This window comes from Festucalex cinctus, chromosome 2 (genome assembly GCF_051991245.1).
Source record: "Festucalex cinctus isolate MCC-2025b chromosome 2, RoL_Fcin_1.0, whole genome shotgun sequence".
Lineage (NCBI taxonomy): Eukaryota > Metazoa > Chordata > Actinopteri > Syngnathiformes > Syngnathidae > Festucalex > Festucalex cinctus.
This window is the reverse complement of record NC_135412.1, coordinates 36,616,983-36,629,365: the sequence shown is the minus strand read 5'-3', so window position 1 is coordinate 36,629,365 and position 12,383 is coordinate 36,616,983. Positions and strand designations below refer to the sequence as shown.

Sequence of the window (12,383 nt, the reverse complement as noted above, 5' to 3'; positions counted from 1 at the left end):
GTACTCTTGCTTTTGTTTCATTTCCTCATCTCGTTTCTGTTGGTATATGTGTCGGGTGAAGTTGATGCCTTGGACCTGCAGGGATTCTTTCAGACGCTTCTGTTGCCGTTCTTTCTTCAGGGCGTTTGCTTTGGCTCGGCTCTGTCTGACCCGTAGGTTTTTCTCAAGAAACAACATGAGATTCATGAGGCAACACCATAACAACCTGGTACATCCATGCAACACTTACACATTTTAGAAAACTTCATCCAAGTCAGGTCAGGTGTGGACTTGCCATCGGGAAATTTCAGTAGTTTCTGTAACAGCCAGTCCATTTTCGAGCCGGTTTCCACCAACCCACAGGGTCGATAAATATTAATCGGCGCGGGTTGTCTGCCACTGTGCGCACTCCGTTTACTCCTGTTCTATCATCTATTCAGGCAGTAGTTAACATCTTCAATAATGATATTTTGAATTTGGACCTGACTATTTCAATTTATATTATTTCGTATAGGAAAATTTGTTTTGAAAATGAAAGGTTGACCAGCCTTGCATTATTCATAGGACCAAACATGCTTTGAACAACATTAAAATTGGTATGTTGTCACATTATATTCATTGTACACTGCACCTTACATTAAAATGCAGCTAAACTGCCTCAAAAAATCTGTTTCATTTACATTAACTTCTTGCAGGCATAACAATAGATACACTTCAATTAGCTGTATGTTACCATTGTTAGAGGAATTCATATTGCAATTGACGCTATTTTTGCATCATTACAGGTAGAGTTCAGAACGATCAACAGCATCTTGCTAACTGTGCAGCTAATAAAAGTTTTTGTTTTACTCACAGTATAAGACTAATTATATTTATACAAGATTGTGTATATGATCATAAAGTATGCACAAGATGTTGAGAGCTTTCTACTGCTTACTTGGGTTGCTTCAATGTTAGATTTCAGTGTCTTGACAGCCTGGATTCTCTTTTGCATTGACTCTCTCTTCTTCTGCTCTCGCTCAGCCTCTTGCTGTTGCATTCTAAATGAAGAGGACAGTCACAAGGGTAATACAAAACAACACTATCCTTGTCCTTGGTAACAGAAGCAAGTCGGACTTGTGGCTTGTTTCCCCACTTCTATAACTTTCGAAAAGCATGGATGTATTTTCTTTTCAGATACTTGGTTGGGAATCAATATTTAATTAGATGATTCATTATAAGGTGTGTCAGAAATTTTGTCAGTGTAATGTAAAAGTAGAGGCACTTCCTACTAATTATTTGTTATTACCGTCTGACTGTTTCCCTCAAGTACTTGGCCCCTATTTGGCAATTTTCGCGCCTATCTTCTTCACCTTTCTTCTGGCTCAAAGTTTCTGTCTTCTCCAACGTGTCTGCATTTATCCTTTCAGCACATAGGATTCATACAACATACCAGCTGTTAAGTGACATTTCAATGTTTAGAATAATGATTCTCCTTTCTCATAACAGTGGTGTCTTGACTTACAAGTGCACCAACTTGCAAGTTTCTCGAGACCGAAAATGACATCACAGTGTCTAAGGGCTCAAGTAACAACCGTCATGGCTCACCTGTTTTGGGTGTAGTCATGTGACATTTGCAAGAGGCACTGTTAGGTCATTTTCTGTCGACAGCAAGTGTCAAAATGGACGCCCCCTTGAGATGGATAGACATGGGTTTATTTTTCGAATTAATATTCCACACATGCAATATTAATTAGAATGCTGTGTTTACACTCGTTGGAGTGCATAGAGTATATTGTTGTCAAGGAATATTGAGTTGTGATCTAAGTAATTTGAGTTACCAGCTTCACCAAAGAACAAATTAAACTTGCAAGTCAGGGTACCACTGCATGGAAAAGAGTCACAGTTAGTATACCAAGATCATAATGATGCAAAGCCTGTATGCATAAAAATAAACTGCACTCAAATCTACCAAGCAAAAATGAGAAAGATTCAAACTTCTTGAGTTGTTGAATCTTTCGCCGCAGGGTACGACTGTTCTTCTTCTCCTGCTGTAGCCTTTTCACTGCATTGTGGGCTTTGAGGACCTGGTAGACCCGCTCTTCTTCTTTAACCTCCTGCCGCAGCACGGAGAACTTGCCGACCTCCAGCTCAAACTCACTCAGCTCTAATCTATATACACAAGACAAAATACAACTAACTGAAACACACGTCCCTAGAGATTAAAAAAGAAAAAAGAAGAAACATAACAGTTTTCCAAACCAAACTATCAAATTGTTGACTCTAACAGCTTCTGAACTAAATGTGCTCTTGAAATAGGTTTACAAGAAAATAATCTCTTGCAGTATGCAGTCACAAGGGCCCACTAGAATGGTCAAAAAAGACGCTTAATACAGTAAGGCTGCAAATCACCATTAATCTGTCAATTAGTTGATAAATTATGTTTAAAAAAATTATCCAACATGCTTTAATTTCCATCCCTTTATACAAAAACAGGACTTCAAATTGATGGAGGAGAAAAACAACAGAAATGAATTATAATTCAGTTAGTGGTTTGGTTCGCAACATGTCAAAAAACAGGCAAACATGTTGATCCTTCTTTTCCTAAGAAAAAGCAGATGTTCGCAAAGGTTTTATTTTGATTCAACGCAATCACATTCTGCTCTCATGGTGGACTACAGAAAATTGAGATTATTTTGTACGGAGAGGTTGGAGTTCCAAGCATTTGGGCAATTTTAAATGAAAAAAACTCTCTAAATGACTAATCCATTATCAGAATTATTGAGTCATTTGATAATCAATTAGTTGTCAATGATTGCACTTTTAAAATACAGAGACAATATCTCTAAGTTGGCAACACTGAAGACAAGTTGCTGCTCTTGTTTGTTGCACTGCCAACACACAAGTACATCAAAAATAAAAAGCAGAACAGACTTTGTTTTATTTTGGCTTCATAAAGGCTATGGACCGACCGGATGTGGCACGTAGGGCCCATTTTGCCCAAGTGTACTGCTGTAAATCGAAGTACACCCATGAGGTCAGCGGGTCAGGGGGAAAAAAACCTCTGGTGCTCATTTCATTTATCTCACACAACTCTACTACAACGTAGAGCGTGATCTACTATAGATGTACATTAAATTAGGGGCAACTTGTACAGCATGGTCAGACTATGTCGAACTGCTCTTTGCCAGGTTCCTCTAATTTTATTGCACCATCTGTGGTCGCACCCACCAACTGTGCAGAACAGTGGTTCAGCAAGTTAGTTCCTGCCAAAACACTTTTTCCCCATGGACACTCACTCTTGTTGCCTCAGCTCATTGTTGGTGTGGGCCTCAATTTCTTCTTCCCTCTGCAGCTCGCAACACAGATTCTTATGCTGAGCCCGCAAACGAATAACTGCCACGCTGCACAGTGAGATAAACAAAGTGGCGAGTAGTGACTGGAGGAAAACAACTCTTAACATTTTGTGATATTTTTATCAACCGTATGATCATTAAAGCGCACAGATCTCAGTCATGATGAACGGACCCGTTATCTGCTGCTTCTTGATGTTCTATTTCTCGCTCCAAGACATCCCGCTGCTCCTGTAGACTCTCAATGCTCTGACGTAAGAGGTTAAGGTCTTCTCTTGAAATGGAAACAAACACGAGACGAGACCAACAGATTGTAAGTGTTGACAGAGAGCAAACAATCCCAATCCAAAGGCAATAAGAACCATAAGATTCAAGTGTGGCCATTGCAGTTAAAGAGGAAGTCAACCCAAAAATAGTCTTTACAATAATATGCTGTATGCGCCTTCACTAATCTAAACATGGGATTTCCGTTACTATTGCATTTGTCCAATGTGAATTCAGCAGCAAAACTCATCTCAACATGACAGTCTGATTAATATTGTGTTTTGTGGAATATGAATTAAGCAGCAAAATACATCCGTTGATGAAAATGATATCACAGTTGCTCATGACCAATCACGGCCCACCTCTTTCTGAGTTTGGTCATGTGATGTTCACATGCTGAGCCGTGATTGGTCGTTACGTGGACCCTGCGTAACTATGATGTCATTTTCAGTCGACAGCAAGTGGCAAAATTGCCGCCCCATGAGATGGATAAAAACAGGAGGATTCTGATGCTTAATTCATATTCCACAAACCACTACAATACTGATCATAATGCCATGTTGAGACTAGTAGGGGGCGCGCAGAACATATTACAATAAAGAAACATTTCTTGGGTTCACTTCCACTTTAAAGGAAGGTAAAAGAACATATAGGAACATTACAACAAAAAAACATTGCGACAGGGAGATTGTCATGAAAAGAAAATGATGACGCATGGCATGTGTCAAGAGCCTCAGATGGGTTAGAAGCTGTGAGTGCTCGAGTTCCATTTAACTCATGTTTGATCAGAGTGCAGTGCAGCTCCATGATGACTTTGAAAGGTTTTGGTGCAAAAAAAGTGACAGACACATTTGCTGGCTACTGCATCATGCATCATTGGCTGCTTCTTGATTCGCACAGCAGACAGCCAAAAGAAGAAAATGTCATTCCTGAATCTGAACTGATTGGGGTCTTCAGCAAAGTTTTATACACAGTCTGCACAGGTAAATCTACTGTATATTTACACTATGGTCCCAACAATCACATTTCAAGTCACCATGGACAAAATGAGGCGGCTGTGACGCGATGCAGGCAAACGGGTTGGGCAAATGTGACAGGCCGTGATTGCCATGGCATGGGTTTAAAATTACCTGTTGTGTTTTGGGGGGAAATTTTATGCATCAAAGTACTAGTGGTGTCGGTATGAGTGGCTACTGATCAAACCAGCAAGAGGAAAAATAGCTATTTAACTAGTGCTATCAAAGTTAAAGCCTTAACTCATTGATTAATCACAAACAATTAGTGAATTAATCATGTAGTAACGCAGATTAGTCACACTATTAATTCTGATGATGATCATTTAGCTTGACAGCGCATGGTTGACCAATAAACGTAACTAATAAATAAAATGCTCATGCTAATAAAAGTACATATACATAAGACAAGTACAAATGACATTCAGAATATTTGTTCATGTCAAACTATTCTTTTGCTTTCATTTTAAATTATGCAAATAATTAACTGATTAGGAAAAGAGGAAGAGTGTGTGCAGTGGTTCATAAATGTTGAATGAATTAACACATAACGGAGGCTCTTCAAATTTGGCGGGAAAATATGGTGATTAAAAAAAACCCTTTTTATTAAGTGATTGATTAATCGTGATTAATCAAAATGCTAAGATGTGAGTAATCGTTTGACAATTTTAGCCAAATATTCAGAATATTTCTAGCGACATGACCTTCTCTCTATTATCAACAATTTCTTCTTGTATGGTCACACTCATTTTTTTTCTTTCACTTTCATGTTTTTGACACATCAGCTACGATGCATGTTAGTCAGCAGGTTATTTATAGGTTACAAAGGAGAGAGTGTGCTTGATGCTTGTTTACATATTTTGAAACCAAGATACCGCGGTATTTACTAATACCTTTACTTCCCTAGTAGAGAGCCTTAACGTCACGCCAAGAGCCAAATCCCACAGCACACGATAGAGCACTACCATGGCTGATGGGAATGTAGTGTAAAAGTAGCATTAGGCTTCATTGTGTGCACCAAACCTGGCTTTCAGTAGGGCACCCTCCTTCTGTCTGTGTAAGCTGTCCAGCTGGTTCAGGTTCCGTCTCAGCTTGAACATCCGCGCTGTATCTGAAAAAGTCCTCTGCTTTTCGTCGCCAGGCTCACTGGCAAGGTCATCATCACTATCATTCTCTCTTTTTGGGTGAGAAAGGTGAAATTGCATGTTACAGTATAATAGTAGAATAGTTTGAAATATGATATACAAATATTTTTTGTTTGGCCAAAATAATCCGCAGAATAACCGTGTATTAAAATATTAAACTACATTTTTGATTAATTAAGACAACATATCTTGGTTTAGGAACAAGGGAGTCGTGGTTTAAGTCTTGCTAAAGACAAATGTAAATCGTAACTGTTGTTGGAGAGATGCTGGTCTGCTGTGTGACTAATGTCCACTCTAGGTGCCCAACTCCCAGCTCAAGTTTTCACTCTAACATTGCGCTTTAAATGCCTGCATGTGTGTAATCTGGTTCTGTGTGTGGCGTGCAACGGCAACATATTGTATGGTAGTGTGAGAGGTGATTTTTCCTTGAAGGGATTGTAATGAATACAAATAAGCAGTGAATTGTCATTATTGGAGCACAAATAAAAAATGCCCACTGGTACAACTCTTCTAACCACTCCAGATCAGGGGGCTCAACTGCTTCTTCGTCCTTAACGTCATCTGTCTTAGAATCATCCTCTTCCTTGCCTTCGGAAACAAATACATCAATAAATGAAAATATCATGTCGTAAAAGCTACAGCAGACTAAAAAATAACTGGCAAAAACATTGGGTACACCATAACAGGATATGGTGCTCAGTTTTGAATGTAGAGGTGTGTTCACCATTTAGTTAATTATAGTGGTTCAATTCAATGCAGTTTTTGCAGTGTAAAACTGACAGCTGTTTCCAATGTTTTATTTTTCTAAACGCGTGCATTTACAGTCCATGACATATGTAATAAGTAACACTCACCATCAGTGTCCTCCTCTGAGCAAATCTGGTCGGTTGTCACTTCACAGGTGTCGGACGCCACATCCGATTCACATCCATTGTCAGCCTCCTCCATATTCCTCTATGAAGAACCTGTTACATTTAATTGAGCGCGATAGCTCGCGCCTGTCGGTATAAGTGAAGTTAGTGAACTAACATAGTTTGGTAAAACTCCACATGTTAAAATATATTCCATTGTTGTCAAATGTTGACAGACATTCACATACTGGTTGAGTTACATGAGGAGGGGAACGCCAAAGCTCTCCATGACGTTCTAGTCAACGTCATGCAACATCTCACTAGCTTCCTAGCAACGAGGGTTGCTAATGTGCCCGAAGTCACACAAAAACACATTTACAAGATACTCAACTATCAGTTACCTCACTCGCCTTTCCCTTTTTTCCTCTTAACGTCGCTCTTGTGCACTTTACTTTTGTTGCTGTTGCTGTTGCTGTTGCTGTTGCCTCATTCAGTCGGCCATGTTTGGCGGTTTCCAAGGAAACACCCGAAGCCCGAACGGAAGTAAACAAACTTCCCGTCCTCGACAGTCAACATCACTTACATTAAAACAAGTAGCTTTATGATGTTACTGGCATTATTAGAAGGTTTGCCACTTTGATTTGATGGTGCCTACAATTGTCTTAGGGTTTTTTTTTTGTTTTTTTTTTGTTTTTTTTTAATGGTCGTTTTAGTTTTTATCTTGACATTAAGCACATTTTTGTGAATTACATTGTAAAAAAATAAAAATAAAAATAAAACAAAAAAAACAAAACAATCAAGGGACAAGACAACGACAAATTCAGGGTCAAAATAAAGAACATTTGTTCAGTCATTTCTGATTGCATTACATAAATAGTCCCACTCCCATAAAAATAAAATAAAATAAAATAAAATAAAATAAAAAGATTGAAAATTTAAATACAGCAATGGCACTCTTAATTACCAACATTCCCAATGTCATACTGCAGTGTTATTGCTGATATTTCTAAAGCCACATTCAGCAGAAATTGTCTGGACTGGTTCAGAAAGAATGATAAATCTCTGAGCTATGCAAAATCTTTTGTTACACATGCCAGATACTGTCCCTATCTGATGAAGCTCCACTGGAAAAAAGACATTGACAGTGCATTCTAGCTGATCAGTATTGAAGCCGTACAGTTTCTTCATTTGACAGCGTCACTGTCATCCATCCATCCATTTTCTATACGACAGTACTTCTCCTCATTAGGGTTGTGGGTTATCTGAGCATACCCCAGCTGACATTGGGAGATATGTAGATGGGGTATACAGTAGACTGGTCACCAGCCTATCATCATGCACGACAAGAAAGCATTCACACTACGAACATTGGGCAATGCATGGTTTCTGAATGTGAAAGGAAACTCCAGCTTTCAATCTCCGGAATAGAAGGGCCTGAACCAAGATTCAAACCCAGAACCTTTTGACGTGAGACAGATGTGCATTGTGCGAACCACTCTGTCACCATGCTGCTTCAGTCACTATCATATACAGATTTTTTATCTTATCAAATTGCTTACATTCAAATGAGTTAAGAATGCTACATTGAAATTTCATGACCCCAAAAGAGGTTGTAAACGAAATGTGAGTAAGCGAGAACAAAAGGAATGAAAGAACTGAAAGCAAAGGAAACAAATAGATTGCCAAGGGAGGGAAGAAACATAGAAAAATGAAAATAATCCTGACTTTAATGACAATTGTACATTAACAAATTAATATAACAAAATGAATTTAGCATTAGCTACAAATGCTGTGATATTGTGCATTAGAGTGTTTTTCCATTGGTGTATGTGGTGGTATCTGTCCCTATTCACATAAACATGAAAATGCTGCCAACCATGGGGCAAAAGGTCCATTGCCCATCCCTGGGTAAAGGGCACATTGCCCTACACAGCGGACAGAGAGAACAGGCATACAGTACAGTACACAAATGGAAGACAGGGTGTTTGACATCTTTCAGAGCACTGTAACAAATTGACTGTAGAATTTACAAGAAATGCTGCAAAAAAGCTGCCAGCTAATTCTTGTAAAATGTCATCTAATTACTATGAAAATATATTGCAATATATTACGGTATTTTTCACAAGTATTTACTGTGTATAAATTAAAAAGCAGCAATTCAAAGTAATCACGTTTACAACTGTTTCTTGCACAGTATTCTAATTTACAGGAATTTATTGGCAACAACACTTTCCAGTAAATTCCTGTAAATAAATAATACAGTATGTCATTGTAAAATTCATCCATCAATTTTCTTCATCGCTTATTCTTCAAAAGGGTCACTGGAGCCTTACCCAGCTGGCTTTGGGCAGTAGGCAGGGTACACCCTGAACTATTTATTTTTTTATTTTTTTATTTTTTATTTTTTTCCAAGAGCTCAGAATTGTTCATTCGGTAGTCTTACCGATTCAACGTCTTATCATCATTGCGTTTTTTTTTTTTTGTTTTTTTGTTTTTTGTTTTTGTGTATGTGTGCGTGCGTTTGCGTGCGTTTGTGTGTGTGCGTTTGTGTGCGTGCGTTTGCGTGCGTGCGTGCGCGTGCGTGTGCGTGCAAATATGTATAAATTTATATTCATTAATTCACCTAAAACCTTATAAATATCCCATTACCCTTCGCCTTAACCAGGTACTTCAGAGTCTTGCCAGAGTCGTGAAGTTCAAATGGTCAGGAGACCAGAGAAAAGGTCAGAAAAAGAGAAAAGAAAGATGAATCGCCCTGCGATTGGTTGGCAACCAGTCCAGGGTGTCCCCCGCCTACTGCCCAGAGCCAGCTGAGATAGGCGCCAGCAGCCCCCGCGACCCTTGTGAGGAATAAGCGGTCAAGAAAATGGATGGATGGATGGAAAGATGAATCAAAGTGAAATCCAGCACCGACCAAACACTTCCTGCCTTCCCCATGGTTACAAAATCAAAGTCTTACGCCAACCCCGGAAGTCTCTAAATTCCAACAAATTAACGAGATCTCAAGAGACCAGAGGAAAAACTAAAGAGAGGAAGGACGGAAGGATCGATGAGGCAGAGTGAGATCCATAGAAGCCAGTACATCCAATCCAGCCAAAGTGAAATCCAGCACCAACCAAACCCCTCCTGCGTGGTGACAAAACCAGAGTCTTATGCCAACCCCAGAAACCTCAAACTTCCAATAAATTGAGATCTCAAGTGACCAGAGGAAAAACTAAAGACTAACTAAACTAAAGAGAGGAAGGAGGGAAGGATAGATAAAGCAAAGTGAGATCCACAGACACCAGCACCCACTTTTTTTTTTTTTTTTTTTCTTTCTTTTTTTTTTTTTTTTTAAAGAGCTCAGAATTGTTCATTCGGTAGTCTTACCGATTCAACGTCTTGTCATCATTGCTCTTTTTTTTTTTTTTTTTTTTTTGTGTGTATGTGTGCGTGCGTTTGCGTGCGTGCGTTTGCGTGCGTGCGTGCGTGCGTTTGCGTGTGTGCGTTTGCGTGCGTTTGCGTGCGTGCGCGTGCGTGCGTGTGCGTGCGTGCAAATACGTATAAATTTATACTCATTCATTCACCTAAAACCTTATAAATATCCCATTACCCTTCGCCTTAACCAGGTACTTCAGAATCTTGCCAGAGTCGTGAGGTTTAAATGGTCAGGAGACCAGAGAAAAGGTCAGAAAAAAAAAGAAATAAAGAGAAAAGAAAGGTAAATCAAAGTGAAATCCAGCACCGACCAAACACTTCCTGCCTTCCCCATGATTACAAAATCAAAGTCTTACGCCAACCCCGGAAGCCTCTAAATTCCAGCAAATTTAGCGAGATCTCAAGAGCCCAGAGGAAAAACTAAAGAGAGGAAGGAGGGAAGGATCGATAAGGCAGAGTGAGATCCATAGAAGCCAGTACATCCAATCCATCAAAGTGAAGTCCAGCACCAACAAGACCCCTCCTGCGTGGTTACAAAACCAGAGTCTTATGCCAACCCCAGAAACCTCATACTTCTAATAAATTAAGATCTCAAGTGACCAGAGGAAAAACTAAAGAGAGGAAGGAGGGAAGGATAGATAAAGCAAAGTGAGAACCACAGACACCAGCACCAACTGATTCAAGGGGCTGTGGGAGGGAGAGGGTACTTCTGTTGAGTTTCAGTAGATGCTGGTGCGACGGATCTGGCATGCATAAGGACCACCACCAAAGAAAGAAGCCGTCAACCGCGGTCCAGCAAAGCGAGCACCCCCCCCCCGGAATCCCCAGGCCGCGGCAGCACCAAGGCCACCCCCACGCCACCCGAGCGGACACCGGTCGGCGAGCCGACCCAGACGCCCGGAACACCCCCGCCCCAGCCCCGGCCCACACCCCCGAGCCCAAGGCCGCAGAACGAGGCCCAGCGGGCCCCCACAGCGCCCCACCGGTCCCCAGCCCCCATCCCCCCACGACCCCCCCGCACCCCACCCAAACCCGCCACCCGCCACGACCCAGGCCCCGCCACCCCCGGCCCCCAAACCCCCGAACACACCCCAACCCCCAACACCCAACCCCCCACCCACCCATACCTCCACCCCCCTCCAAACAAGTGGCGAGCACTACCCTTACACCGTGAATGTGGCCCCACCCAGTGTATATACAAGTGTGTGAGTGTGGTGCATTAAAATTGGGAGCAGGTGAGTCGGAGCAGAGGGAAAAAATTTCCCCTACTCCGATACACCCGCATCCCCCCCAAAAAATGAATATGTATATGTGTGGTGCATTAAAAAAGGAAATGGAGGGACAAAGTGGTGGGGCAGGGACACAGATGGGGGGGACCACAGCGCTGCCAGGCACTGCAGTCCATCCCCCCTGATGGCTCCCCGCCCCAACACCCTGAACTGGTTGCCAGCCAATCACAGGGCACACAACCATCCAGACTCAGAGTCACACCAAGGGACAATTTTCAGCGCTCAATTAACCAGCCATGTAGTATGTCTTTGGAATGTGGGAGGAGACCAGAGTGCCACACAGATACAGGGAGAACATGCAAACTCCACCCAGGAAGGCCGAAGCCCGGACTCGATCTCACACCCTTAGCACTGGGAAGCGGATGTGCTTTCCAGTCATCCACCAAATCCGTCATCGTTCTGCAGCCGAGTGCATCAATGAATGTTAGCTGTAATGTCTGTTTATCGGAGAAATGCGATGTGAAGACAATGTAGACTGCCCTCGCTATTTGTTACAGTGAGTGTAATCACATAGACAATTCTCTGTAAAATGAACTTGGGGAAAAACACCCACACAGTTACACAAGGGTGCATTTCTGAGTAAATTCAATAAGAATACACAAACTGGATTGTAGATTTTCTTTCGAAATTTTATGTATCAAAAGTTACTAGTGTTATTGGTACTTGGTATCGGTAACTACTCAAGGGTTGAGTACTCATACTGGTATCGGTCTGAAAAAAAGTAGTACGAAACATCCCTGCATACATTGTTATCTTATGAATTTTGTATACAACCATGTCAATTTATATTCAAATAGTTGTTACAAGAGCGTACAAGGACCAGTTTCATGAGAAATGAACATCCAGCCATCTACAGCATTAAGTTGTAATGGGTGCAAAGCCAGACACCATATAATCTAATGGGGATGATTTGTGTATGTACCACGACATTACATAATGCTGTATTAATATCCTAAAGTCCCACATTTGTGTCTCTGTGGCCAGATTGAGTGTGGTGTTAAGATGCCAAGTCAGGCAGGGGAGAACAACAGATTAGTGAGTCTCTCTCTCTCTCTCTCTCTCTCTCTCTCTCTCTCTCTCTCTCTGCCTTGTC

The 12,383-nt window shown here is 41.1% G+C and overlaps 1 protein-coding gene across 7 annotated transcripts in view; it reads right to left on the bottom strand.

The window, feature by feature from the left end:
- The window catches only part of cfap74 (cilia and flagella associated protein 74), a 70,172-nt gene extending 63,058 nt beyond the window's left edge, over positions 1 to 7,114 (bottom strand). For 5 of the 7 annotated variants that reach the window (XR_013282545.1, XR_013282544.1, XM_077514898.1 and 2 more), the window contains exons 1-10: positions 6,986 to 7,108; positions 6,588 to 6,731; positions 6,231 to 6,321; positions 5,612 to 5,764; positions 3,487 to 3,585; positions 3,258 to 3,362; positions 1,957 to 2,130; positions 1,268 to 1,381; positions 917 to 1,019; positions 5 to 162 (exon numbers count right to left, since the gene is read on the bottom strand). Coding sequence is in view for 5 of the 7 variants with exons in the window: in XM_077514898.1 (XP_077371024.1) it covers positions 5 to 162; positions 917 to 1,019; positions 1,268 to 1,381; positions 1,957 to 2,130; positions 3,258 to 3,362; positions 3,487 to 3,585; positions 5,612 to 5,764; positions 6,231 to 6,321; positions 6,588 to 6,681 (1,091 nt within the window). In the remaining 2 variants the exon portion in view is untranslated. Of the gene's footprint in view, positions 1 to 4; positions 297 to 916; positions 1,020 to 1,267; positions 1,382 to 1,956; positions 2,131 to 3,257; positions 3,363 to 3,486; positions 3,586 to 5,611; positions 5,765 to 6,230; positions 6,322 to 6,587; positions 6,732 to 6,985 lie in introns of those variants that run through there. The other 2 variants (XM_077514899.1, XM_077514903.1) reach the window with 2 other exon arrangements.
- Between the last annotated feature and the right edge of the window lie 5,269 nt (positions 7,115 to 12,383).